The 27,678-nt window shown below is 34.0% G+C and overlaps 1 protein-coding gene across 1 annotated transcript; it reads left to right on the plus strand.

The window, feature by feature from the left end:
- The first annotated feature begins 320 nt into the window (after nt 1-320).
- Nucleotides 321-22,105, plus strand: LOC106473856 (barH-like 1 homeobox protein). The gene is made up of 4 exons (XM_022402246.1): nt 321-901; nt 13,786-13,880; nt 17,831-17,946; nt 21,516-22,105. Exons 1-4 carry the CDS (start codon nt 526-528, stop codon nt 21,811-21,813), a joined length of 885 nt encoding a protein of 294 aa, XP_022257954.1. The 5' UTR covers nt 321-525; the 3' UTR covers nt 21,814-22,105.
- The last annotated feature ends 5,573 nt before the right edge of the window (nt 22,106-27,678 follow it).

Here is a 27,678-nt window from a genome sequence, read left to right on the forward strand (position 1 = left end):
TGATATGATTACAGAACATAAGTTGGATGATAATAAGCGTTATTAGTTGCATTGTTTCTCACGTCAATGATCATTACTTGTATATGAAATAGCAGTATTTACAGACTTTCCACCTTCCTCCCTTATAAGTATTTGTAATCAACATTCCTCGCACAAGTTACTGATTTGCAGCACTTTCGTTGCGTCGCCCTGCTAACGGATGGTTAATTATGAAATAAGTTCATTGGCTGTTTAGCTAGTAGGCGTGCTCGGTTCAGCCGCTGGGTCTGCAATTCGTGGTTGGTTAACAGATAAAATAATAACGTTTACTCTGGTACGTCACGCCAAGATTCGCACTCTGGACACAGACAAGTTATTCCATATTAACGCCTCTTTCGCGGTGCGTTTTGACGAACTTATTGTGTTATTTTACTTCTCACTTGATGTGTAACAGCGCGTGTAGCCATTAGCGGGTTGAGACAAGTGGCCACGCTCAGCGAGAATGGACCATATTGTGGAAACTGGACCAGCCTTTGACACTCAGTCATGATCGTGAATATGTCCGAAACGGAAGAAACATCTTTGTCAGCCATGACTCCGAAACATTCAGAGGACACAAACTATACGTCAAAACGGACTTTTACTGCCGGTGACAGCGGCTCGCACGATCGCGAGGACTTGGCTAGCCAGGTACAACCCACGGACTTACGTACAACGCGTATCCGCGAAACTCACGTGCTCCACGCTCCAACCTCTTTCCTCATAAGAAATCTAATCGAAAGTGGTGATAATGAATTTAAAGAAAGGAATTCGTCCAGGTGTTCTGATTCTTCTTACTCTGCAAGAGACAGCGAACAACAGGAAGACCAGTCGGACAATGAACGAATCACGTCCAAGGAAAAGGATCTCACAGATGGTGAAGGTATACCTATCTGCTCATTATCTTACTACAGCTTCTCAGAAAAAGTATTTCTTTATACAAATATATTCTATTACTCAGACTAAGCTAAACTGTATCGTATAACAATGCGGTTAGCCTTAATGGTGTCTCATTACAGTAAATAAGAAACGATTCCTTAATCATTCAGATCTGAGGTGAGATTTTACTGTACACTAAAAATACGTTATATACGAGAGCTTTATTCTCAAGAGAATTACAGGTGAATTTGTAGCTTTGGTATAAACTATACCTGTCCAGAACAGTTACATTGTTATATAGATAACCACCAGCCTCGCTTCACAGGTATGGATATGTGTTCAGGTGGTACGGTTTGTTACTCTTAGTACCTGTATAGGTGCTGTATTATAGTTCTATATAAACTCATGTAACAAGCAGGTTTGTTCCACAGGTGTGGATATGTGTTCAGGTGGTACTGTTTGTTACTGTTAGTACCTGTATAGGTGCTGTATTATAGTTCTATATAAACTCAGGTAACAAGCAGGTTTGTTCCACAGGTGTGGATGTGTGTTCAGGTGGTACTGTTTGTTACTGTTAGTACCTGTATAGGTGCTGTATTATAGTTCTATTTAAACTCAGGTAACAAGCAAGTTGTTCCACAAGTACGTGTGTGTGTGTTAAGGTGGTACAGTCTGTTACTGTTAGTACCTGTACAGGTGCTGTATTATAGTTCTATATAAACTCAGGTAACTAACAAGTTGTTTCACAAGTATGTGTGTGTGTTCAGGTGGTACTGTTTGTTACTATTAGTACCTGTATAGGTACTGTATTATAGTTCTATTTAAACTCAGGTAACAAGCAAGTTGTTCCACAAGTATGTGTGTGTGTTCAGGTGGTACTGTTTGTTACTGTTAGTACCTGTATAGGTGCTGTATTATAGTTCTATATAAACTCAGGTAACAAGCAGGTTTGCTCCACAGGTGTGGATGTGTGTTAAGGGGGTACAGTTTGTTACTATTAGTACCTGTATAGGTACTGTATTATAGTTCTATTTAAACTCAGGTAACAAGCAAGCTGTTCCACAAGTATGTGTGTGTGTGTTCAGGTGGTACGGTTTGTTACTGTTAGTACCTGTATATGTACTGTATTATAGTTTTATATAAACTCAGGTAACAAGCAGGTTTGTTCCACAGGTGTGGATGTGTGTTCAGGTCGTACTGTTTGTTACTATTAGTACCTGTATAGGTACTGTATTATAGTTCTATTTAAACTCAAGTAACAAGCAAGTTGTTCCACAAGTATATGTGTGTTTAAGAATAAGCGTGAGAACACGCGAGGTTATGAAGGTGTAAAAATGAAATTCATTACAATTTCGTATAATTTGAAATAATAACTCAAGTAATTAAACTAAATTTTGAACAAGCTCAGAAGATAAGGCAAGTTTGATCTTTGAAGGCCCATATCAGATAATAACAACATTATCTCGAATCCCTAATTCCATTCCCAGCTCTACTTATTTTATGGGAAAGTGTTATTAGCTTCAAAAGCTAATTTGTTGTTTGTTCTTTCTTTTCTTTCTTTCTTTCTTTTTTTAAGAAAGGAAACAAGCTAGAAGTTAAAAACATTAGCCACGGAATTTTCCTCGTGATTATTAACCCTAGAAGTACCATGGGGTCTATAGGCTTTTTAAACACATCTTAAATGTTCTTTACGTAACAAATTCTTTTATGACTTTGTTGGTCACAGAGTCTGTAAGGGAATGAGTCACATACAGAAATGTAAACAAAAATACTGTCAATATTCCAGTTAGTGTCCTATGTATTTTTCAACCCCTTTTCATCAGTTCTTTACATTGAGTATTCTGACAGGCAAAAATATAGAATTACTCAATACGATGCAATTATGTGAACCATGCCGGTAACGAACGGTATAAAAACAAATCATTAATGTTAGACTAATAAACATAGATGTAATGATGCCATTTAGCTTAACCATCTGTTAACAAGAGCAAAATAGGCATACGGAAGTGAATTATTCTATACTGATATTCTCACTAGATTAAACAATAAAAAGCCTTATAAAAAAAAAGCTTTTTTGTCAGCACAGCTATACAATTATTTAACTGTGTACCTACGCATTTAGATAGTCTATTATTCTACCAATAATTATTTGCGTTTCTCAAAACTTTGCTTGATTCTACACTTGACATTATTTGTTACTGCTTTTTAGCCGCGGCAAAGCGGCTCATAGAACCGCTCCGAGTTTGTTTGTTGTTGTTTTTTTTTAAAAGTACAACATTTTAGCTCATAGCTCCGTCATTTCTTGACCAATTTGAGATATAATTACAATTTCGGACTCAGGAGGTCAAACCCTTTCGATTGATGTGTTTGATCACGCCCAAAATCTCATAGGTTAATTTACTCTAATCCTGCTTTAAAAATTTCTATTTGGGGGCTGGTAGAGATCCTGATGAGTAATAAAATTGAATCGAGTATACGCACACCCCACGCTTGGTATTGCTGGCGCACAAAAATATATGTAATAAAAAGGAAAATAAAAAGGTTTTATAGATGAATATACTCTAACCCTAAAAGAATTTCAAATGCCGCGGCTACTGGGGAACCCCTCTTGCTTAATTATAAAGTATGACTTTTAAACCACAATCTTAAACTCGAATGTTTAAGTACTATTTGCAGGGGTTGGTGTATGAAATACAATCGAATCATTTTTTCATATATACAGCGAGGCCTTTTTAAGTAGCCAGGTGCACTGTGTTTAATTCTCTTATGATATAAATAATTGGCCTAATATTTATAGTTATTGTTTCAGTTATTACAAAAAATTATAATAACAAAACCACTTTCTACCAACCACACATCAGCTACCTGGCGCTTGCGCGATTATTATTTGTTCTTAATTTTGTTGGTAAATGACATCGATAAAATACTGATGTCAGAAAAACACGTAAGTTCAAGAAGTCTGAATATAAAATCCTGTAATACCGATCCTTTTGCTCGTCATAGATTTCAGGTTCAATACCTTTGTTTATTTAGTTTTATTAAGATACTAGAAACCCGATTAATTCAGTCGTTATATTCCACCTATATTCAACTACTAATCAGCTCCCCCCCCCCCGTGGCACAGCGGCATGTCTTCGGACTTACAACGCTAGAAACCGGGTGGGCAAAACACAGATTGCCCATTGTGCAGCTTAATGTTTAACTTCAAACAAACAAGTTAACGTAAATGAAAAGTTTAGCGGCAATAAGAGATAAGTAATGTTGAGTGGAGGACCCTGATTGGCTGTGCATCATGTCATCGATTATATATATGAGATACTTTCCATTTTCCAAGCCTCTATTCAATAGGGAGCAGTGAATCTCTGATTGGAAGACTGGTTCTCGCTCATTATTCGATGGTTCAGTGTCTTACCGCAATTAAGCATTCCGAAGATGCATACACAAATCACACAAGTAGTGCTATAGTTGTAGAAAAATGCCAGCAATAAAAGTTACTCGGGAAAAGGGTGAGGGAGATTCAATTCAAAACAATTTTAGGAATAACTGTCCCTAATTTTACAACTGATGTACTAGGAGGAAGGCAACAAAATTTTGATGTACCCTCATCTGATTGAATGATGTGATTTGGGGGTAACAATCTCCGAATAATGAACTCTCGTATACATGGTCCTACCATGGTTTTTACTAGGACACACTGGACCTACGAGAAGAATTGTAAATTATGGTAATATAAATTGTTGTGGTCCTGTAGAAGGTTATCAATATGAATCTTTCCTATATCTGTTATATATACACCCACATTAACCGCGGTAATCTACCGGGATTATAACGCTAAAAATCGGGGCTGATCCTTGTGGTGGGCATAGCAAAAAAGTGCATATAGCTCATTGTGCACCTTTGCGCTTAACATAAAAACATTATAAAATATTGTAGTATAACATAATAATTACAAAATAATCTCGTGTAAACAAAGATTGTTATTTGTGAAGTAATATCTGTTAGATTCATAATATTACGTTAAGTAGTACTATATAGGCTTAGGCCAATAATTGTTCTTTAGATTGTTTTGAAGCATTCGGTAAAAGATGGAATACGTGAATGTATTCTAACACGTAATACGAACGATCTTGTACAAGAACCATGAATTATACTCCCAATAAAATTTGTTCCGCTAAGCGGCGCTCAAGTGTAACCGCAATACAAAGTCAGGGACATTTCTATATATAATGTATACATTTTAAACCAAAAATATATATATATATACAGATATTAAAAATACTGTTAACGCTTAACTTTGCTAGGGGTGAGCTAACTTTCCTTGGTAGACGACATGGGATTCAGACAAATGTACGTTATACATAAAGTGTCATTTAACTTGAATGAAACAATATTTTATAACACGCAAAACAAAAGGTTTGATGATAACACTTGTAGAAAAAAAATAGTGTAGTAGCAACAATGAAATATTTTTGTTAGAAATATGGGGTATTCTACGTTAATACTATAAAAAAGGGGGATTAATCTGGTAATAACAATGACACATTTTGAAATTATACACTATTTATTGTTAGAAATATGGGGTATTGTTGTAAGCTATATTTTCCGTGTTTTGATCCGGATGCTAATTAGAAGGTAGATGACGTTAAGCCCAAGTAAGTTTGTGGGAGTAAACCTAGAAAGTTCTAAATTTGAAGTCAATAAAATCTAGTAAACTCGGTGAATATCGAGAGACGAGAATCAGTGAAGGATTTAGTCAATGTGTTTTGCTATAACCAGCAGAAATCAGTGAAGCATTTGGATCAGGGTTAGTTACCATATATATTCAGTTACTCCATCGACTAGCCGTGAAGTTGTACAAATAAAATAATTTTTTTCATATCCGTCGTAGTGTTTCCGTTTGAGCGTCATTTATAAAGTTACTTAGGCCGACAACTTAATCTTTGTTACAATTGTGTACAACTGTAAGTAGCTTTTAAAAAGGTTAAGGAAGAAATTAATTTGTTATACTTGGCCTTATTTCCACCTTAGAATTTGAAAGAACCCGCAAAACAAAATAATAACGTTAAAATTATATTTTACGTTACTAACAAGAAATTATAATCTAACTATATGGAAATATTTAAAACTCTAACCTAGGTTATTGTTTAAAACGTGGAATATGTAACGTTAATAACAAAACCTGGAATGAAACAATCTGAAAATCTGGTCAATAAGTGAACTTTTCTTTGCGTTAATTGTCGTTCACAGTTATGGGTTGGTTTTAATTTCGCGCAAAGCTACATGAGGGATATCTGCGTTAGCCGTCCCTAATTTAGCAATGTAAGGCAGATAGTCATCACCACTATTGTTATACCAACGTCACATTATAACGCTCCCACGGCTGTTCGGTGGGAAGGGGACTCGAACCCGCGACCCTCAGATTGCGAGTCAAGCGTCTTAACCACCTAGCCATCTATTTTTTGGGGTATTTCTTGAATAGCTTCTTTTATTATAAATACAATCTGCCCAATGAACAAATATATATATTTTTTCAACAATATCTGACAATAGATGTTTTTGAAAAGAAATGTTAAACGGGATGAAAAAAAAGTAAATTCTTTAATCAGTAGATTGTTAATACAATTTTTAGTTGGCGACTTTATCACAGGCGCCACTAGGTACTTAAAAGATTCAGAACTCAGGTCCATAGGCGCGAGACTTTTCGGCGTTTCACTATGATATCGATCATGGTTTTCTATTCTGATTTTAAGACACCAACTGGGGTTTCGGGGCTCGGTCAAGTAGAATCGAGGCACGAGCCCCGTATGCCAACACCTAGTGACACCTCTGGACTTTATTTTATGAATCATATTATTGACGTAAAATCTTGAATAAAACATGATCAAATATTCTGTAAAGGTAACAACTTGTGTTGAGTTATTACCATTATAATATAAATAATCAAAGTTTCTTTGTTGTTTGGATTTGTATAAAATCATAATTTCATCAGTGAATAATTCAAATATTAATGAGCATTTCTTTTTACAATATGTTTATGATGTATTTTTCTTCGAAGTTGTAGGGTGAAAACTGAATGTCAGAAGAAATATACTCCTGCCATAAGCTTCACCGGCTTTTGGCGTTTAAAACCTTAACATTTGTTCCATATCATGACAGGAATTATTTGAATTGGTGACGTAATACTTTTAAATATTTATAAGTATTATGTGCTGATAAGGTACGAATAAACGGTATGTTATCATGCTAGAACGGGTAGTCTGGAAGGGTAATTACCACAATTGATGAATTTCTTTCATATTTAATATGTTTTTTTAAGCTTTTCTGCCATGGGCGACATAATACCAGGTGACGCTATTTACGTATATGTAATGACCGACTCAGTCGATCGAAACTATATTTTAACGTTACATTTTGACTTATTTAAGCCACTTTTTAAACAAGACGATACTATTACACAGTATCTTGTCCTGAGGAACTAGTCTTGTGCTATTGTATTGTGGTACTGTATTGTTTAAAACAATTAAAAAGACATATCAATATTACTATTGTACTGTGGCACTGTATTGTTTAAACCAGCTAACAATACATATCAATATTACTATTGTACTGTGGCACTGCATTATTTAAACCAGTTAACAAGACATGTCAATATTACTATTGTACTGTGGCACTGCATTGTTTAAACCAGTTAACAAGACATGTCAATATTACTATTGTACTGTGGCACTGCATTGTTTAAACCAGTTAACAAGACATGTCAATATTACTATTGTACTGTGGCACTGCATTGTTTAAACCAGTTAACAAGACATGTCAATATTACTATTGTACTGTGGCACTGCATTGTTTAAACCCGTTAACAAGACATGTCAATATTACTATTGTACAGTGGCACTGCATTGTTTAAACCAGTTAACAAGACATATCAATATTACTATTGTACTGTGGCACTGCATTGTTTAAACCAGTTAACAAGACATATCAATATTACTATTGTATTGTGGCACTGGATTGTTTAAACCAGTTAACAAGACATATTAATAATACTATTGTACCGTGGCACTGTATTGTTTAAACTAGCTAACAAGACATATCAATATTACTATTGTACTGTGGCACTGTATTATTTAAACCAGTTAACAAGACATATCAATATTACTTTTGTACTGTGGCACTGTAACGTTTAAACCAGTTAACAAGACATATTAATATTACTATTGTACTGTTTAATTTTCAAAATATAACAGCCCATCTTCATGTGCTCATACCAATAAAGGTATAACGTATACAACTGTCTAACTTCGGTTAAAATTTGTCTAGGATGATGACGAGATTTCCGAAATTGTTTGTAAACTAGGCTTGAATGAATCAGCGGGTTTTTCACCGTGCTGCAAAAAAACTATCGTCTGCAAAGTGCTGCTGCGTAGTCACATGCACGGCAACAGCCTTAAATATTGGGCAACATTGATGGGATTTGTTGTCCGCCTTTCAAGGCAACATTGTAAAATGTTTCTACCACGCGATACGCTCTCAGTCTATCACGGCAAAGATTTTGTGCTAAGGGTAAAATAATACCTATTAATATTATTATTCTGCTTTGGCATTGTATTGTTTAAATCAGGTATCAAAACATATTCTTTAATATATTTCTGAAACTTATCTTACAAATCACAAACATTCTCTTGTTGCATTTGAAACGCATAAACTATTTATTCAATGTTATAATTCAAGTTAATATAATTCTTTTGATCTTTTTGACATGCAAAACAATACTGGAAATCTCAAAAGGTATATACTGTACATTTATTTTATGTTTTGACAGCATGAGATACATCGTTCTCAGGCCAACTACAATAAGAATAACCCGTTTTATACTTATTATAGTTACTTGGCTATACTCAATAAACTATAATAAAATTATTTGTGAGATGTATTTTACTTATTAAAATATGAAATAGCTGTTAGAAAAATACAAAACTTGAACATACAGACCAAAATGTAAAAATGTGAACACCGTGTAATCATTTCATACACTTTCTTGAAGTTCAACAAAGAATAATCCTTATTTTATAGGAATTTGACAAATAAATTACTTGAATGAGTTTTAGTTTTATTTTTAACTTCTATATTTTACTCTTCCCTTCAAGCGGATAATCATATTGTTAACGGGTTTATTTTAAGTTCAGTAATGATGGATCTCTGTGGTACTGTGACCACATATACAGCAGTAAAAATATGCATTCTTCAAACTACTTAATGTAATTTAAAATGAAGTGTGTTTGTTTACTTAGATTTTTCGAGTAATGCTGAGAATAGTCGTTTTTAATTCTGAACTGACAGACTAGAGGGAAGACAGCTAGTAAACAGCACCCACAGCCAACTTGGGATACTCTAATTGAAGAGTGACATTTAACCGTCATTATTATAACGCACTCATGCCTTAAAATGCAGTGCAAAGCGTGATTTTGCAGCAAAAAGATGCGAGCCATGGATCCACAGTCGGATTTTCTAACCACTAAACTTCGCCCAGCCCCTCAGTGTAAAGAACTAACAAAAAGAAAAAAGGGCAGTGGGATGAACTGCAACGTTAATGGTATTTTTATTCAAATGTGTCTTGAATGACTCACATGTGATTAGGGTTTAGAACGTCATACCATGGTTGATATCAGTCCTAAGTTATTTCAGAAGGCACAATTCCGCATTGGTGATAGACACAAATTACTAGTGCAGTTCATTCCCGTATCTTCTCACCCACCACGCAGCCTTTCATCAACACTAAACTTACCGTACTAACAAGATACAACCACCATATAAACTCACTGCTGCGTGGTGGGTGTTTTCATCAACACTAAACTTACCGTACTAACAAGATACAACCACTATATAAATTCACTGCTACGTGGTGGATGTTTTCATCAACACTAGACTCACCGTACTAACAAGACACAACCACCATATAAACTCACTAAACAAGACTAAAACTTTATTATTTTAATGAAGGAATTACACACCTCTAAGGTTTCTGTTGTGGTTATGAACTTATGAAGCGTGAATTTAAACCTTTTAGGGGACATACATTCAGACGTTATTTAACCTTTATCAGTTCCTTTACTTATTGAGGAAGACAAGTGTAAATATTCAGTTACAAGTGATTCAAGTACAATTGTTTCTTTATCATTTTTTGTATGTGTGTGTTTACTACTCTTAAACTTCTAACAATCTAAGCACTGTGCTTAATTTCGAAAGTCCTAACATTCCCGTTGGGCCTGGCAAAACCTGATGGTTAGATCGCTCGACTCGCTATCCGCTGGATCGAAAACTGGCACCAAACGTGCTCGTCCTTTAAGCCGTGGGGGCGTTATAACGGTAAGATCAATCCCACTATTCATTAGTAAAGAATAACTCAATAGTTGGTAAGTCCTGCAGGTCAGTTACCTTTATTATGGTCAGCAGTTCAAATTTAGGGACGGCAGCAGATAGCCATACCGGTTTTGTCATAAAACAATCAAACGCTGCCGCCCGCTTCGGGCAGAGCGTGGATCAGTGATTAATACGCAAAACTTCGGATCTACGGGTCCCACGTTTGCGTCCTATTATAACACACAAACGCACACACAAAACGAAATAAGTAAAAATCACGATCCGCGGTTTGGAGTCGTGGGTGCTTTGTAGGAGTGAAAGTAAAATACCACTATTCGGCGGCCATTTCAGTACCCCGACGACAATTTCTTAAAAATAATAAAAATAACTCAGTTTTAGATAGGCTTAGTGAACTTAATAGTTCATATTCAAGAAAAATTCACGTACATTTCTGTCTTTATTTTCGATAACTAGCGTCTAGAAAGTGAAATTAATCATTTAAAATATTTACATACAGACCTCTCATATGTCTTGTCGAAACAACTCGCACATGAGAATACAAAGAAAGACACGGCGAGATACCAGGCGAATTAGTAGAGTAGTTTTGATCCTCATCTAAACTTAGAACATTAGTTTCCATCTAATTATACTGGCTTATATTTAGAACATCTTGAAACCTTGCGGGCTACTTAGAATTCTTCATAACATGTCTTTTATTTCTTTACATATAAAAATCTGGTTTATACATAAACATCTGGGACCTAGATGGAAATTCGTATTTGTTTTGTTTTTGTAAAGATGAGCTATTTTCTTATAATGAAGCGTTCTATAAATCAGGACTACTCCCCCAGAAAAATAAAATAGAATCTTAAGACTAAGACTGTAAAATGTATTTTTAGGCTACTTAGGTGAAAAAAGCAGCGCATAAACACCAGTAATTCGAATATATATATATATATACATATATATATATGTGTGTGTGTGTGTATTTAAAAGTAATTGAACTGTAGGTGGCCTCCTGAGATTCCCAAATTTCTGTTAGTGTGGGTATGTTATCTCCTTATCGCGTTTTGGGATTAGTGAGGCATTTTATACCTTAGTTAAAATTGAAGACGCTGAACAACATGGTGGATGATTATATTTCGTACTGGAATCTGTAAAAGTTGGACAATTTCATTTGTTAGCATGCAGGGCTAGAGTACTGTATTTATAAACAAGTTACACAACTTCTCGTTTAACAATAGACTTTACGACGTAACTACAGAAAGAAAACATTTTACTTTCACGCCATTTTTCATGAGCTTGGAATATTTCATTATTTGTAATAGAACCTTACAAAAATAGAATAGCTAAGATTTAAGGAAAAATAGTAGTGTTGCTATCTGTTTGTCTATAATGTTTGAGTATCTTTTTTATGGAAATAATTTACTTCTAGACTTGATGTAAGAATCGATTGTACTTATAAGTTAACGTTGAAGTGGAGTTAGGCCTACATTCCCTTTGCTATTGTGTTATTATTTACGCGTTTTGGTAGGTTGAAAGATATATTTTCCTTGGATAAAGACTATACAATTTATAAGGCGGTTACTACTAACAGAAATCCACGTGGTTAATACTTAAATATTCCACAAAATTTGTTTGATTAATATTTTATTATTTTAAACACGATTTGTCAAACTAATAGAATCTTATTTTTGTGTCATGTTGCTTTGCATGTTTTTAAACTATTTTTATGGTTCAGTAAAAATTATTTTTTCAACAAATTTAGAATTCTTTTTCAAAATCATCTCATTGACAAAAATAACTAGATAATATATTGATTTGCCGCGCGTAGGGTAGTTTTTTAAAATCAAAATACTCTAAGGTCTAATTTCTCGATTGATTTTAAAACAATATGTCACGACTAACCACGTTGACAGCATTATTCAATGCTAATCAGTTTTTTACAAGTCTAATCGTGACTTTGTGCCAACGCTGATTATCAATAAAGAGTGACGAACCTCGTCGGAGATGTGACGTCTCGGAGAAGAGACCTCTTTTCATATCACTATTGTGGTAAATGTTTCTGTCAATAGAAGCATAGGTGTAGTTTATATGGAGTTAGGGGCGCATATCCTCTCACTTTTTAATCAGTAGGAATAACCCCCACACAAGAGTACATGTCGTCACCAATAAATATACTTTTCATTATAGGGTAAATTACTTTTTAATTACACTAGGATCTAGTGGACACCAACGTTAGGTCTGTATTTAGACAATAATGTCTTAGATCCTGTCTTGAAACCCAAATAATGTCTTAGGTTTATTTTGTAGGTCTTGTCTTGAAACCCAAATAATGTTTTAGGTTTATTGTTCTAGGTCCTGTCTTGAAACCCAAATAATGTCTTAGGTTTATTGATCTAGGTCCTGTCTTGAAACCTCAATAAAGTCTTAGGTTTATTGTTGCAGGTCCTGTCTTGAAACCCAAATAATGTCTTAGGTTTATTGATATAGGTTCTGTCTTGAAACCCAAATGATGTCTTAAGTTTATTGTTGTATGTCTTGTCTTGAAGCCCAAATAATGTCTTAGGTTTATTTATGTAGGTCCTGTCTTGAAATCTCAATAAAGTCTTAGGTTTATTGTTGCAGATCCTGTCTTGAAACCCAAATAATGTCTTAGCTTTATTGATGTAGGTTCTGTCTTGAAACCCAAATAATGTCTCAGGTTTATTGTTGTATGTCTTGTCTTGAAACCCAAATAATGTTTTAGGTTTATTGTTCTAGGTCTTGACTTGAAACCCAAATAATGTCTTAAGTTTATCGTTGCAGGTCCTGTCTTGAAACCCAAATAATGTCTTAGGTTTATTGTTGTAAGTCCTATCTTGAAACCCAATTAATGTTTTAGGTTTATTGTTCTAGGTCTTGTCTTGAAACCCAAATAATGTCTTGGGTTTATTGTTGTAGATCCTGTCTTGAAACTCAAATAATGTCTTAAGTTTATTGTTGCAGGTCCTGTCTTGAAACCCAAATAATGTCTTAGGTTTATTGTTGTAAGTCCTATCTTGAAACCCAATTAATGTCTTAGGTTTATTGTTACAAGTCCTATCTTGAAAACCAATTAATATCTTAGGTTTATTGTTGTAGGTCCTGTCTTGAAACCCAAATAATGTATTAGGTTTATTGTTGCAGGTCCTGTCTTGAAACCCAAATAATGCGACCACCTCACTTCCGCATTTTGAAGTTCAACTTATGCCCATGAGTAGAAAAATACGTGACTAAGAACAAAGAGTAAGAAACAACTAGCGTACTCTAACGAGGTACATTTTAAAGTAGAAAACAGTTATATTTTATTCACCTTACATAACCTAAAAAATTAAATAAGACATCGTTTGTTTGATCTACTTTAACGTAGGTATTTATCATTCTGATACGGAACTATACAAATAAATGTATTTGCGTTATATAATTTTTTTAGAAAAGCGCACAATAATTAATATATGGCTAGTCTACGACTTTGAATTTCTGAATTGCTTCACTTTTTACCGCTAGGGGGAGATGAAATACCTCATCGAGTGGACAGTCCATCCTTAAAGTCCAAGAAACCTAGAAAAGCTCGGACAGCCTTCACGGACCATCAACTGAGGGTGAGTTCGTTCAATAATGTAAGAATATCAAAACTTCGATTAATTACGGAAACTTTAACACGCTTCGGTTTATTTTTTGTTTATTTATTTTGTTTGGAATTAAGCACAAATCTACACAATGGGCTATCTGTGCTCTGCCCACTACGTGTATCGAAACCCGGTTTCTAGCGTTGTGAGTCCGCAGACATACCGCTGTGCCACTGGGGGGGGGGGGAGGCGCTTCGGTTTATGAACAATGTAGACAACTACCTGATGTAGAACCTCAATAATATAGAGAATAAAATCACAGAACATAATTTGGCACATTTTAGTATGTGTTTTGAGGCGTATAATTGTTAAATTGCAGTTCACTGACTTAATCTAGTTCACACCGACTTAATTTTTGTTCAACCATCTGAGTATATAAATATTCTTAGACCACTATTATGTCTGTTGTATCCCAACTGACCTGATGAGACCTGGTATTGGGCGAAAGGCATCATCGGCACTCGATGTACCAGATAGATTGTGGTTAACATATTCTTACATTGTCCCTTTCTTTCACTTATAAGTTCTTATAATTACACTAGAAACTAGAAAGTCAGTTATAATTAAATTAAAACAACAAGGTCGCTGCTGGCGGTGTTTATATATTCTTTCCTATTCACCAAAATTTTAATTTCAAAATAACCTCAGTGGCAGAGTTTTTCATTTTCAAACTTTTCATGTAATGTCTCGAGTTTGTTGTACACGTTTTTTTTTTATTTCTATTTATTTATTTTTTTTGTATGAGCTGCCCTACCGATGTCCCCTGGCGGGACAGCGGTATGTCTTCGGATTTACAATTCTAAGATCAGGGGTTCGATTCCCCTCGGTGGACACAGAAGATAGCCCATTGTGGCTTTGCAATAGCAAAACACACACACACATTCCTACTGGGAATTATTTAAGTTAGAATTGGAGTTTTCAAACTGAGGAATAGCTTATGACCACGTAGACTAAACGACCAAGACAGAGTCCTCTGAGGTTCAGATCTAGTCGTTCCTAATTTTGAATTAGTGACCAAACGGCAATACACACCGTCACAACAGTTTTATCGTGCTCGTTTTACCTAACGAAGGATTAACTGTTACACTTACAATACGTCCGGGCTTGTACATTCTGAGGTTCGCGGGTTCTAATCCCCACTGACCCCCCCACCAAACATGCTCACCCTTTCAATCCCACTGTTCGTTGGTAAAAGAGTAGCCTAAGAGTTGGAAGTGGGTGGTGTTTGACTAGCTGCCTTCCCTTCTAGTCTAGGGACGGCTAGCCCAGATAGTCTTCGTGTAGCTTTGCGCGAAATTCAACGCAAACCAAACAAAGCGTCCGCAGATGAAAATGCGAAGTTTGGCAACCCAACCCGCTAACTATTAGGTCACGTCCAGTCCTATTTATATTAATTGTATATATATATATGTTCCTTTATATGAGTTTCAGGGGACCTGTGAGTTAAATGCCCTTTGATTGATGTATATTATCAGGGGAATGCCCCTGCTCTTTCACATAAACTTCCCAAGTGCATAATACTGAAAGTACAAGCAGTTTAATATATATATATATATATACAAAATTTCAAATATTTTTGTTCATCCAAATTAATGATGAATTTTTATAGCTACCTGGTGGGAATGTAATCAACAATATAATGCAATAAAATAGGTATTTATAAATATGTCGTTAACCTCTAATTCGTGACTTTTATTTCTGGCGACCCCTGGTGAACCCCCAGGGGCACATCGGTATATCTACAGATGTACAACGCTAGAAACCGGGTTTCGATACCCGTTGTGGACAGAGCACAAATAGCCCATTCTGTAGGTTTGTGCTCACTTACAAACAAACGATCCTTTGTGATATTCTTAATAGCTATGATTTGTTTCAAACTGTTTTGAGTTATCCTGTTGGTAAAACACTACCTTAAACCAGGGAAGAAAATAAAATACAGGTTCTTTATATTATAATTTAGCACTGCTAGCGCCTTGTAATGGTCTACAAATACCTTAAGGATATTAATACTGAACAAAATGCACGCATACTATTCAAAATGAGTGACTTTAGTGGTTTTCAAAATATTATTATTTACATGCTGGCCGCGATCCTCAAAACACTTGCGGTAGTTTCATGCCTTTCGCTTGAATTTTCCTTATTCTATCATTTTCACGTACGCAATTTAAGCTACGCTTTTTTACAGGCATTACGTGTTAGATCGATAAATCCTGGTCTATTCGAAAAAAATAATTACGCAGTCAGACAAACGAACTCACGTAGACGTAACTTTATTTAATAAAACTACACGTAAAATAAACAATATATTAAACTAATGGTACTTATAATAGTGTGCAGAATATGAAACGATTATAAATGTTCAGTGTATAACACGGTTTTTCGAGTGGAAATAAAGAAACTTACAAAAACGAAGAATATAACTCGTAGTAAAGGAAGAAGTAGCTAAAAGGTGTTTATAGCAGTCTACACCGAAGCTAAACTATTGCTAAGTAAAGTAAATGTAAAGAAGGTAAACTTAGCTAAATATGCAGTAACGTCTAAATGTGTGGGTTCACAAAGTGATAAGCATATGGCTTTGGACGAACTGCGTATGCTTATTTTAGACCTAAATAAGTCGAGAAAGCCCATAGAAATTGTGTTTAGTGTAATGTTAATTTTTTTAGGAAATTACATGCGGGTTAAATGTTGCTTGTGTGAAATACTTTTCAAATAAAAAAAAACTAAAGTTGATGTCATAGCCAGTCGTCACGTGATGGCAACGACATTATACCATGGTGTACCATACTCGTTGCATTGAAAAGTTAGGTTAAGCAAAAGACAGGTAAGGTAATTCTGAATTGAAAAGCCAATATGCAATCCGAAATCTTCAGACAAAGGCCTTTCTAACAATATGAGATTTCTAGCGTTTGATCGAGAAATTTGCGAGAGAAGTCCGAATAGACAAACGCGAGTGTATTATTTACATAGAAAATTACTTCTGTTATGAGCGCCCTCTAATGAAGCTATACTTTTATCTTTAGAGGTACAGAATAAACTAATCGAGAATTTTTATATATTACTATTTTGCAGCGCCCTCTGTCAATACATCACTGACATCCGTCTGCGTTCTGGAGCATAATAGTTATCCTGTTGGTAAAACACTACCTTAAACCAGGGAAGAAAATAAAATACAGGTTCTTTATATTATAATTTAGCACTGCTAGCGCCTTGTAATGGTCTACAAATACCTTAAGGATATTAATACTGAACAAAATAATACTTTTAAGATGTTACACGAGTTTAGTGTCAAACGTAAACAAAGAAGAATGGAGGATATGGTTTAGATTATAACATTAGAAATAACGAAAAAGGTGGTTACGATGATGAATTTTATTAGTTACTCTCATTCCTACAATTTTGGATCTCAGCTGGATGATCTAGTGATCAACTTAACCTTGCTCCACAGTGGCATTAACCTGCTTCATTTGCTTTAATCGTCCTACTACGTGACAGTAACCCGCTTCATTTGTCCTACTACGTGATAATAACCTGCTTTAATCGCCCGATCATGTGACAATAACCTGCTTCATTCGCCCGACCACGTGACTATAACCTGTTTCATTTGTCCTACTACGTGACAACAACCTATTTCATTCGTCCAACCACGTGTCTATAAACTACTTCATTCGACCTACCACATTACATAACTCCTTCATTTCTTCTACCACGTGATGATCTGCTTCATTTTTCCTACCACTTGACAATAACCTGATTTTTTTTTCATTCGACCACGTGACGACCTACTCCATTTCCCTATCACCAGTGATAATATTTCTCTCTATTCCTAACTTTACTATTAAAATCAATTAAATAATTAAACAGAAACTAAGAGCATTTAAACCAATTTTATACCGGAATATAAAGTCTTTTTTTTTTCCTTCTAGACTTTAGAAAAAAGCTTTGAACGACAGAAATACCTGAGTGTTCAAGAACGTATGGAGCTAGCTTCAAAGTTAAACCTAACCGACACACAAGTCAAGACTTGGTACCAGAACAGAAGGTGGGTAACGATGGTGTTGATTGTATTTTTGACAGTCTGTTATTACTACAGAAGGTGGGTAATGATTGTATTGTTTTCAGTCTGTTATTACTACAGAACAGAAGGTGGATGATGATGGTGTTGATTGTATTGTTATCAGTTTGTTATTACCACAGAACAGAAGGTGGGTAATGATGGTGTTGATTGTATTGTTATCAGTCTGTTATTACTATAGAACAGAAGGTGGATGATGATGGTGTTGATTGTATTGTTATCAGTCTGTTATTACTACAGAACAGAAGGTGGATGATGATGATATTCATTGTATTGTAGTCAGTCTGTTATTACTACAGAACAGAAGGTGGATGATGATGATGTTCATTGTATTGTCGTCAGTCTGTTATTACTACAGAACAGAAGGTGGATGATGATGATGTTGATTGTATTGTCGTCAGTCTGTTATTACTACAGAACAGAAAGTGGGTAATGATGGTGTTGATTGTATTGTTGTCAGTCTGTTATTACTACAGAACAGAAGGTGGGTAATGATGGTGTTGATTGTATTGTTCTTTAGGTGTTATTTTTAGAGAGCATAAGTTGAGTAATGTATTTTTTTTTGTGCGCGCTAGGACGGAATAACCCGACAGATCAGAGTTCATAGTTGTATTTTTTTTTGTCTTACCGTTTATATAGATATCCACCAAAAAAATTATGTCCTAGATTAGAATATGGTTATTGGTTATTTTATTTATTTTATCAGCTACAAGGAATTAACGATGAAGAATCGGGTAGCTATGAGTCAAGGTTTTTACGATGTTGAATGGTTTCTCGCGTGTCCGACTTCTCGGTTTTTCTGATAAAATTGATGTATGTGTTTATAGAAAGGAAGGTCGTACAGGCTGATGAAGTTAGCTGAAGAAAACGTGGACGTGGTAATGACTATTAAAACGTTTTATATCGATGATTTCTTAAGTACTTCACAAAATATATTTAAATAAGTAAGTCTTTGTCACTTGCCGTTTGATTGGTTCCGTTGCAATCAGTAGACAAGTGTGATGTTTTTGTGTGAATATATATTTATTTCTATTATTAAAGGAATTAGTTACTTCCATATCAAGAATGGGCAAATAAGGGTCTACTAAAACGTGCTAATAACACGAAAGAAGTATAATAATGAAATTTAAGTATGAAGAAAAACATCTGGAACGTCAGACTTTGGTGTCACTAGAGACATTTCCCAATTCCCTAACTCGTACATGGTCTAGTTGACATCACTTCCTTTGTCAGGTTTTATGTATGGGCCGGATTATTTACAGTAGGTGTTTGTGACTTGTTGGCGATAAATCTCAACAATAAACATACAGCCCACAATACACTTGTTTTAAAATAATATATTAAAACAAGTCAAACGTATATATACAAATATTCGTTACACTGTTGGTTATCACAGTTGTAGCTAGAGCTTTAAATAATTGTCTCTTTTTCATCAAGTCCACACAAGCTGGTTCAGTTACTTTATAACACAATTTGGTAAGACAAATTATTTCTTCTCTACTCTATTATTACAATACAATATGCGATCATTTCACTTTAGAAATCGCCACTATATGCTATTTATGGCTAAACTCACAATCACGCAATCTAGATGTATATATCTGTCTCGCGAACTAAATTTTCAACGCGTTTTTTTACTCCGACCGAGGTCTATAACGTTCCACACTACTGGATATTATGATGCAATAATACTTAATTAAAACAAAGAAAAACTCAGAAGGTTCTTGTAACATGACGCAATAATATAACTATTGAACTACACAACGTATGATTCGTAAACAGTTACGTAAACAAACTGCCATAAACTATCGCTTCTAAAAATAATTAAATTTAACACTCGCGCTATACAAACTATTTAAATCATATCTCTCCCATTAAACTTAAACTGAAACATTCGTGTATATCTAACTGATGACTTGACATGGGAACAACGGTCGGTGATGATGAAATAATAACATATACTAATTTTCTATTCTATTTTGGGGTTTTGTTCTATTATCCATTTTTTCTTTCTTTTCTATTAAACTTTGCGGGAAAAGCCCTTTTTTATTATTTTTATATTTTTGGCAGCTTTATTTAACATATTTGACATCAAGTTCCTGCACATCTGTGTACGCGCCATGATGTTTTTGTGTTTATAATAAGACAGAATTTTTCTTTATGTCATTTCAAGAGCACTAACGAAAGATTTTGATCTCATGACATTATGGGCGTGTCATCCACAGTGCAAAATGCCTTGGAATTTGTGTCTAGAGAAGTTAAGACGTTGACGCATATGTGTTTATGGACATTTGTAACAGACAATGAAACCTTTAAAAACAGTCCCACTTTGACTGGTCCTAATTATTTCACTATACTTTGCACTGTAGTCAAACGGCAAGAACTAACGAAGCAGACGAATAAATCTCTAGAAGGTTCCAGCGGTATCTGGTGTCTTTCTTCTTTAAAAAGTGTGGTAATTTGAAGCTGTCTCCATCTGTTAAAAAACAAAATACAAATGGTCAAAACTAGTCCTCTTTGATTAAGGTTAACTTTTACGCATGCTCATTTAACCTTCTCGTGCCTCAACGTAACTACGGTCAGCACTTAGAATTTACATTCGTTACTTGCTCGTGTAATAGTAGTATGCAAAATGATTTTGTAAATAGTTGGATAGATATTTAGTAAGTACCAAATAAAATAGTTCTATAACTTAAGATTTGTCTCCAGATTTAGAAAGTAGGGCGTTACATTTATCATAAACACAAGAAAATAAAGTTTGAACCCTTCCAGTAGATTTATGGTATTTCTGTTGTTTTGTTTCGACTGTGCGGGACAAATACATTATGTGAATAAACGCTAAAACAATACTGGATGATTTTAACCAACCACCAAGTTTCTCTCTGCAATTAACTAATGATGTAGGTTTTTTTTTTAATTACACGAACTAGTCCAGAAATATATATACAGGTCCCCCTTGCAATTTGTAATATTTAACATGAAGGTGCAATATTGGGTTAAAATCATCCAACACATTTTTTTTCTCTTTTAAACCATAAGTGAGGAGAGATTCAGCTTTAATATCGTATGTAAGTCAAGGATTTATCATTCTTGATTGTAATGTTGTTTTCACTTTGAAAAAATCGTTTCTCACTGCCAAAACAAATCTACCCCTAGTTCAAAAATCGCCAATATTCTTTTGTTATCATTATAAGTACAAAAATAAACTACTAAATTCCGTTGTTTGTGAATAATGTATCAAAATGCCCCTCTGATCCATTTTGTTTTTTATTTAAATTTTTAAAACAAAGTTGTCATATGTTTATACGTCTAACTTTCTAAACGTTAACGTCCCAGTTGTTCTAGTATTCCTACATGTTTTATTATGTTGTTTTTTCATGTTTATGATACACTTAAAAAGTTATGAGCTGCAGAAAATGTTTAATTTCATTATAAGAGTGCTAAATTTATATTTCCCATAAAAATACGACATTAATCTGACATATTTTAGTTTCTGAATTCAGTTACAAGTAAAAATTGTACTTTTTACATTTTAGAACAAAGTGGAAAAGGCAGACGATGATGGGTCTAGAATTACTTCCGTCAGATGGCGCTGCATTTAGTAGGTTTCCTCAGCTGTGGAGTCCGACTCCTTCACTTCTGTGGCCATATAGCTACAGTAATTACCTATCCACTATATCTACTCTGTCTGGACTGACCAGTAGCAGCATGGCTTCTTCCGGTGGTCCCTCAACCCTGGGGCTATACCAAAGGCAGGCCCCCACTCTGAACAGTCGCCCTGTGTTACCTCGGGCTCTCTATCCTGGGGAGAATGCGTACGCCACGTTACAATAATTTTTCCAAAGACAAACTACACAGTTGTCGTAATTGAAATCGTTGTGGTCAGTTTCTTAGCGGAGCTTCTGTGATAAGAACAAGTACAAGGAAATACACATTCTAAAAGCCTTGTCATTTAAGCTTGTAAGGATTCAACCATTTTGTCGCAAGCTTAAGTATAAATATTTGACGTTGAAGTTTGAACTAAGAACAATGAAAGTCATATTTCATCCCTTTATTTATTATAGAATTGCAGTAAGAACTGCTGTTTGGAAACATGCTACGTTCAAATACGTATCTGTTTTTTCTTGTGAAGATTTTGGCATGTAAGGGATAGAAGTATGAAGTTATATAACTTTTTAAACTTAAAATCTATTATCAGATTTAGTTTATCCTTTGTAATTTGAACATCTTTCAAAATCCCAAGCTTTTTAACACTTGAAATGCCACAGAAGCCTGATTTATCTAATGTAATTACCTTTACATATATATATATATATATATTCCACATCAACAACTTAATGTTAATACTGATTTTCGAAGCTATAATTTTATGTTGATTTCGAGGAAGATGGGAATGATAGCTATCGTAATGAGAAGCAACTGTACAAATGTTTCTTTAAGAAATAATTTTCGTGTTCCTTACAAAGTAAACTAAAAATTATTTGCTCAGGTACAAATCACAGGAAGAGAAGAAATTAATTACTCAAAACGTATTGTTTGTTTTCTTAATGCAACAGTGGAAACGATTGCACGTGAATAAATGTAGCATGTTGTAAGTATTTCTAATGTGTCAAAATGTTATTGTTCCGATATTACACCCAAAATATATTATCGTTACAAGAAAACTAATTTAACTTATTTTGAGTTTTGATATTACACCCAAAATATATTATCGTTACAAGAAAACTAATTTAACTTATTTTGAGTTTTGATATTACACCCAAAATATATTATCGTTACAAGAAAACTAATTTAACTTATTTTGAGTTTTGATATTACACCCAAAATATATTATCATTACAAGAAAACTAAATTTAACTTATTTTGAGTTTTGATATTACACCCAAAATATATTATCATTACAAGAAAACTAAATTTAACTTATTTTGAGTTTTGATATTACACCCAAAATATATTATCGTTACAAGAAACCTTATTTCAGTAAATATTGTTTACATTGAAACAGGACATAGAAATCGTCAATTAAACATTTAAAAAAAATTAATTCCAAGTTATAACTCTTTAGATAAAACAAGTGATGAAACTGACTACAGACTGCTTCCCTTTAAATTTACCCGTTTCCCATGGCTCAGCGGTAAGTTTGAGAGCTTCTAAGGCTAAAAATATAGTTCGATTCCTACGGTAGGCACGGCTCAGACTTGTGTTTAACAACAAAACAAATCCTTCAGCCCTCCATCCTTTTAAATAGCTGATGAAAAAATGTCCATAAATCACTGCATGCCCTACTAACTTATATGCGTATATTTACAAATATAAATCGTACATCACAGAACACTTCATAAAATAGAATGGGGATGATAAAAATGAATATTGAATGAGGGAGGAGAGAAAAGACGTGACCAAAGAACACATCACTACTGATGGTGGTATAGGAAGATGGATGGATCATTCAGTTCGAAGGAATAGGAAGAAACAAATTAACAATGAATGAAATGTGTTAAAAAAAAGTAAGAACTCACTTATTATTCAAAATTTCAACCTTGTCTTACAAACAATGTTAAAGTTCACTTGTCTCAAAGAGGTTAAAGTTTATTTTTCTCAAAGTGCGAGAAATCGTTCACAGATGAAAATATACGGACTTTCTCGTAATTCTTTATCGTTTTCCATTTCCACACCACTTGAGAATGGTTTGTTTGCAGTTAAGCAGAAACTACACAATTGGCTATTTGTGCGGTGCCCACCACGGGTATCGAAACCCGATTTTTAGCGTTATAAGCCATCAGACTTACTGTTATGCCACTAAGGAGCTTCTAAGAATGCAAGTTGATGAAATTTTATATAATACAAAATTGTTAAATATATATTTCATAAAAGAGTTTGTAGAACTGCAACAAATCATGTTTGCTCAGGTGAAGTAAAACTATCAGATTTAACACTTTTTACAAATACATGTTTTTACACTGGACTTCCGTAACACTGTCAATTCATACTGAAAATATTGTTTAAAATACTGATTATCAGGTGCAAGTATATAAAGTACACTAGAAATTACATAAAATATATTAACAGTTATTCTTAGAAAATGAGTTTTAATTAACAAACTGCCATCACAATAAGGACTGGTTATCTAAGATGGATTTTTTTAAGATTCTAAATATTTTAGGCTTTAAGTTTATAAAACTAGCTTTCAAAGATTGTAACTTTTAAATATATTTTTTTTAAATGCCTAAACCAGTTGGCAAGTGTCTTGTTTGCCCTGATAAAGCAATAATGGTGAAACGTTGGCTTAAATAAAACCAATTACGTTTTCTGAAGTAAGATGTATTTTATTTCTCCTTTTAATAACAAAAATTCTGTCCTCACGAATTACTAAAACAAGAAACCTTTCAAAGTTAAATCGTATTCATGTAACATTTTAGAGATAGTTCACACGTTATCTGAATTAAAAGTGTTTCCTATGGTTTAATTAACTGTGATGTAAAATATACAGGCATAATATATATATACAACCACACAGAAGATCTAAGATAAGGTCTATGAAAGAAAAAACAACATTAGATACGATCATTAGCGCCCACTTATATATTTTCGGGAGGGGGGGCAAAACATGTACCTAGGGGATCAACTTTTACAAGTGAACAAACTAAAAAAATATGTGTGCTTAAACGCAAACACAAATTTACAGTTTCAATAAAAATTACAAAAAATATTTAGTTTAAGTGCAATGTTAAGCTTACGTCATAATACGTGCAATTGTTTGTGAAATGTAGGGGACAAATGCGGATATCCATGAATACGATGTTAATAAAATCTAGATAAACTTTAAGTTGACACAACGTTTCGGGCCAAAAAGGTTTAGGCCCGAAACGTTATGTCAAGTTAAAGTTTTCCTAGATTTTATTAACATCGTATCTAGTGTTGTTGTAAAATGTTTTACTTCAAATTGTTAAAAACTGAGTCCTTCTTATTCAGGTACAAACAATAACTTACAAATATGATAAAAGGCTGATTCTTAACATAAACAATGATATGTTCATTAATGTAGATAATTTGTAGATACATCTTAATGCAATTTGTTTGACTTTTTCAGCAACTTGTATGAGAGCTAATAGGATACAGTAAGCTCATACTCAATGTAAAAATTATACATTATATGAAACAGAAAATATAACTGCTTTAATACAATAATATAGAAAAATACATTTTTTTCTGATTTTTAATCACAACTGGTAAGTTTGGAACTCTTATCAATGGGAAAAAAAAACTTACGTTTGTAAAGTGATTTTTTATTTGTTTGTTTAAGATTTCTAGAGCAAAGCTACACAAAGGTAGTTTGCGGACACTCGTTTCTACATTTGAACTGATATAGAAACGAAAAGATGGCTAGTCAACATAACCTACCACTAAGTCTTGGGGTGCTCTTGTCTGACCGAATAGTGAGAGTTGACCATTGGCTAGTCAAGAGCACCTACCACTAAGTCTTGGGGTGCTCTTGTCTGACCGAAGAGTAAGAGTTGACCATTGGGTAATCAAGAGCACCTACCACTAAGTCTTGGGGTGCTCTTGTCTGACCGAATAGTAATAGTTGACCATCATTCTTGTAGCTCACCTATTACCCCAAAAAGAGGAGCATATTTTTGTGGAACCAGACAGCGAATTGCGAATCCTCGGATTCACAGGCCGAGCACGTTAATTACTAGGCCACACCCAGCTCCTAGGGTGACACCAAAGTGTTTTATTTGTAACTTTGATGACTCAATATAAGTTAATCAAATTTAAAATTTTCAAACAAATTTGGACAAAAGGAAATGTTCAAATCAACCCATTTCCACAAAGCTGTCACAAATTCCCCAAATGGGTGTTGACTTAGCAAAAGTTTTAAAAATTGTGTTTCAACAAACTTATTTTAAATAAAGTAAATGTGTTTCTAGTTTCACGACCGATACAAAGCTCTTTTTGAATAACATTTAATCTATTTACCGTTGTGTGCATCAACATCTACTAGATTCATTCTGTACATTTTAATTTTTAAAAAATGATCATCTTTGTTTTAAATTCGTTCACAGATCACCCATCAAAATCAAATATATCTAAGCTATCGTGAGTTTTTTTGTAAATGAGATAAATACAAAATTTGGAGCTTTGTGTGCTTTATTGTTTACGTTTTATCAGATTCATCGTAACCTACACATAACGATAAAATCTCTAAATCAAATAAGAAAATGTATTGCTTGCTTTGCTTTGAAAGAAAAATCCATAATGTAGCGTTCCAAATGCACATCGGTTTTATAAATATGAAAAATTATATACAAAAAACAAAAACATTTATTTAATGTATATAGTTCCTAATAGATGGCGACGTAGTAATAGAATAAGTTCAATAAATAATTTTTTTTAATCACAGTATTTTGGCACTTGTGTATAAAGTTAAAATCATAAATAATATTCGAAACATGTAGAGTCCTCAACTTTTTGAAAGCCATAGATAGGTCTAAATAAAATGTTTTTAATTTTGCACCAGCTTAACGTTGAAAATTATTTATGATTTTAAACAATTTTTTATTTCGATTTCCTAATAACAGATGAAGTTAAACAGTAAGGATATGTATTAAATAATTGTAATAAAATAAAATAAAATCTATTATGCGGTTAAGCTGCAGTACATAGGTTGTGTATAAATTACAAAATGTATTGAAACGTCACAAATAGAAAAATAATTATTACGTAACTGAAACAGATAGCAAAATATTTTTTTTTCTTCTAGTAATGAGGTTTTTTTTTTTAGGTGTCAAACGCTTATATTAACGCTTATATTTTACCGGGAACAACACTTCTCCACTTGATGTAATAAACTAAAAACTATAGTAAAATAGATATAAACATTTTTATTTTGTCGGGATAGTTTTATAGTGAATTATTTAAAAAACAAATCAAGAATGAATAAGTTTATCCATCAATATTTTTATCTTCTGGAGAGAGACATGATAGATGCTTCTTGATAGCATTTTTATGTCAAAATCTGTGGAAATAAGGTTTGTATTTTTTTGAATCTCGTTTTCGAAAGGTATGGTCTTCTGTACAAGAAATCAAGAAGTATTGAAAAGAAAAAATATGTCTGCGGACTTACAACGCTAGAAACCAGGTTTCGATACCCGTGGTGGGCAGAGCACAGATAGTCCACTGTGTAGCTTAACTTTGAGCTTAATTTCAAACAACTGAATAGTTCTCGTTTTCTGTTCCTGCCTTGAGCATTGGTTTACAGAGTATTTTTTGCTTCCGTGCCTTCAGCCTAGTTTGGAGAGTAGTTTTTAGTTTTATGCATTCAGTATGGTTTGGAGAGTAGTTTGAGCTCTGTGCCTTCACTCTGGTTTGGAGATAAGTTACTGGTTCCGCTCTTTCAATCTGGTTCAGAGATAAGTTACTGGTTCCGCTCTTTCAATCTGGTTTAGAGAGGAGTTTCTGCCGCTTTACTGAGTTCTTCGTCAGTTGAGGTTTTGCTCATAACAACATAGCAAATAAACCAATTGACTGGATATTTAATTTAATAAATATACGTTTTTATTTTTCATAATCTGCACGTGAGATATGGACAGTTTCGGTGACGAGGAACCCACTTTGAGACTAATAATGGCTGGAGACGGCTTGAATGGGTAATGAAGAAAAACTTTAATATAAGTTTAACATAACAGCAAATGTACA

The sequence above is a fragment of the Limulus polyphemus genome, unplaced genomic scaffold (assembly GCF_000517525.1).
Source record: "Limulus polyphemus unplaced genomic scaffold, Limulus_polyphemus-2.1.2 Scaffold6561, whole genome shotgun sequence".
Lineage (NCBI taxonomy): Eukaryota > Metazoa > Arthropoda > Merostomata > Xiphosura > Limulidae > Limulus > Limulus polyphemus.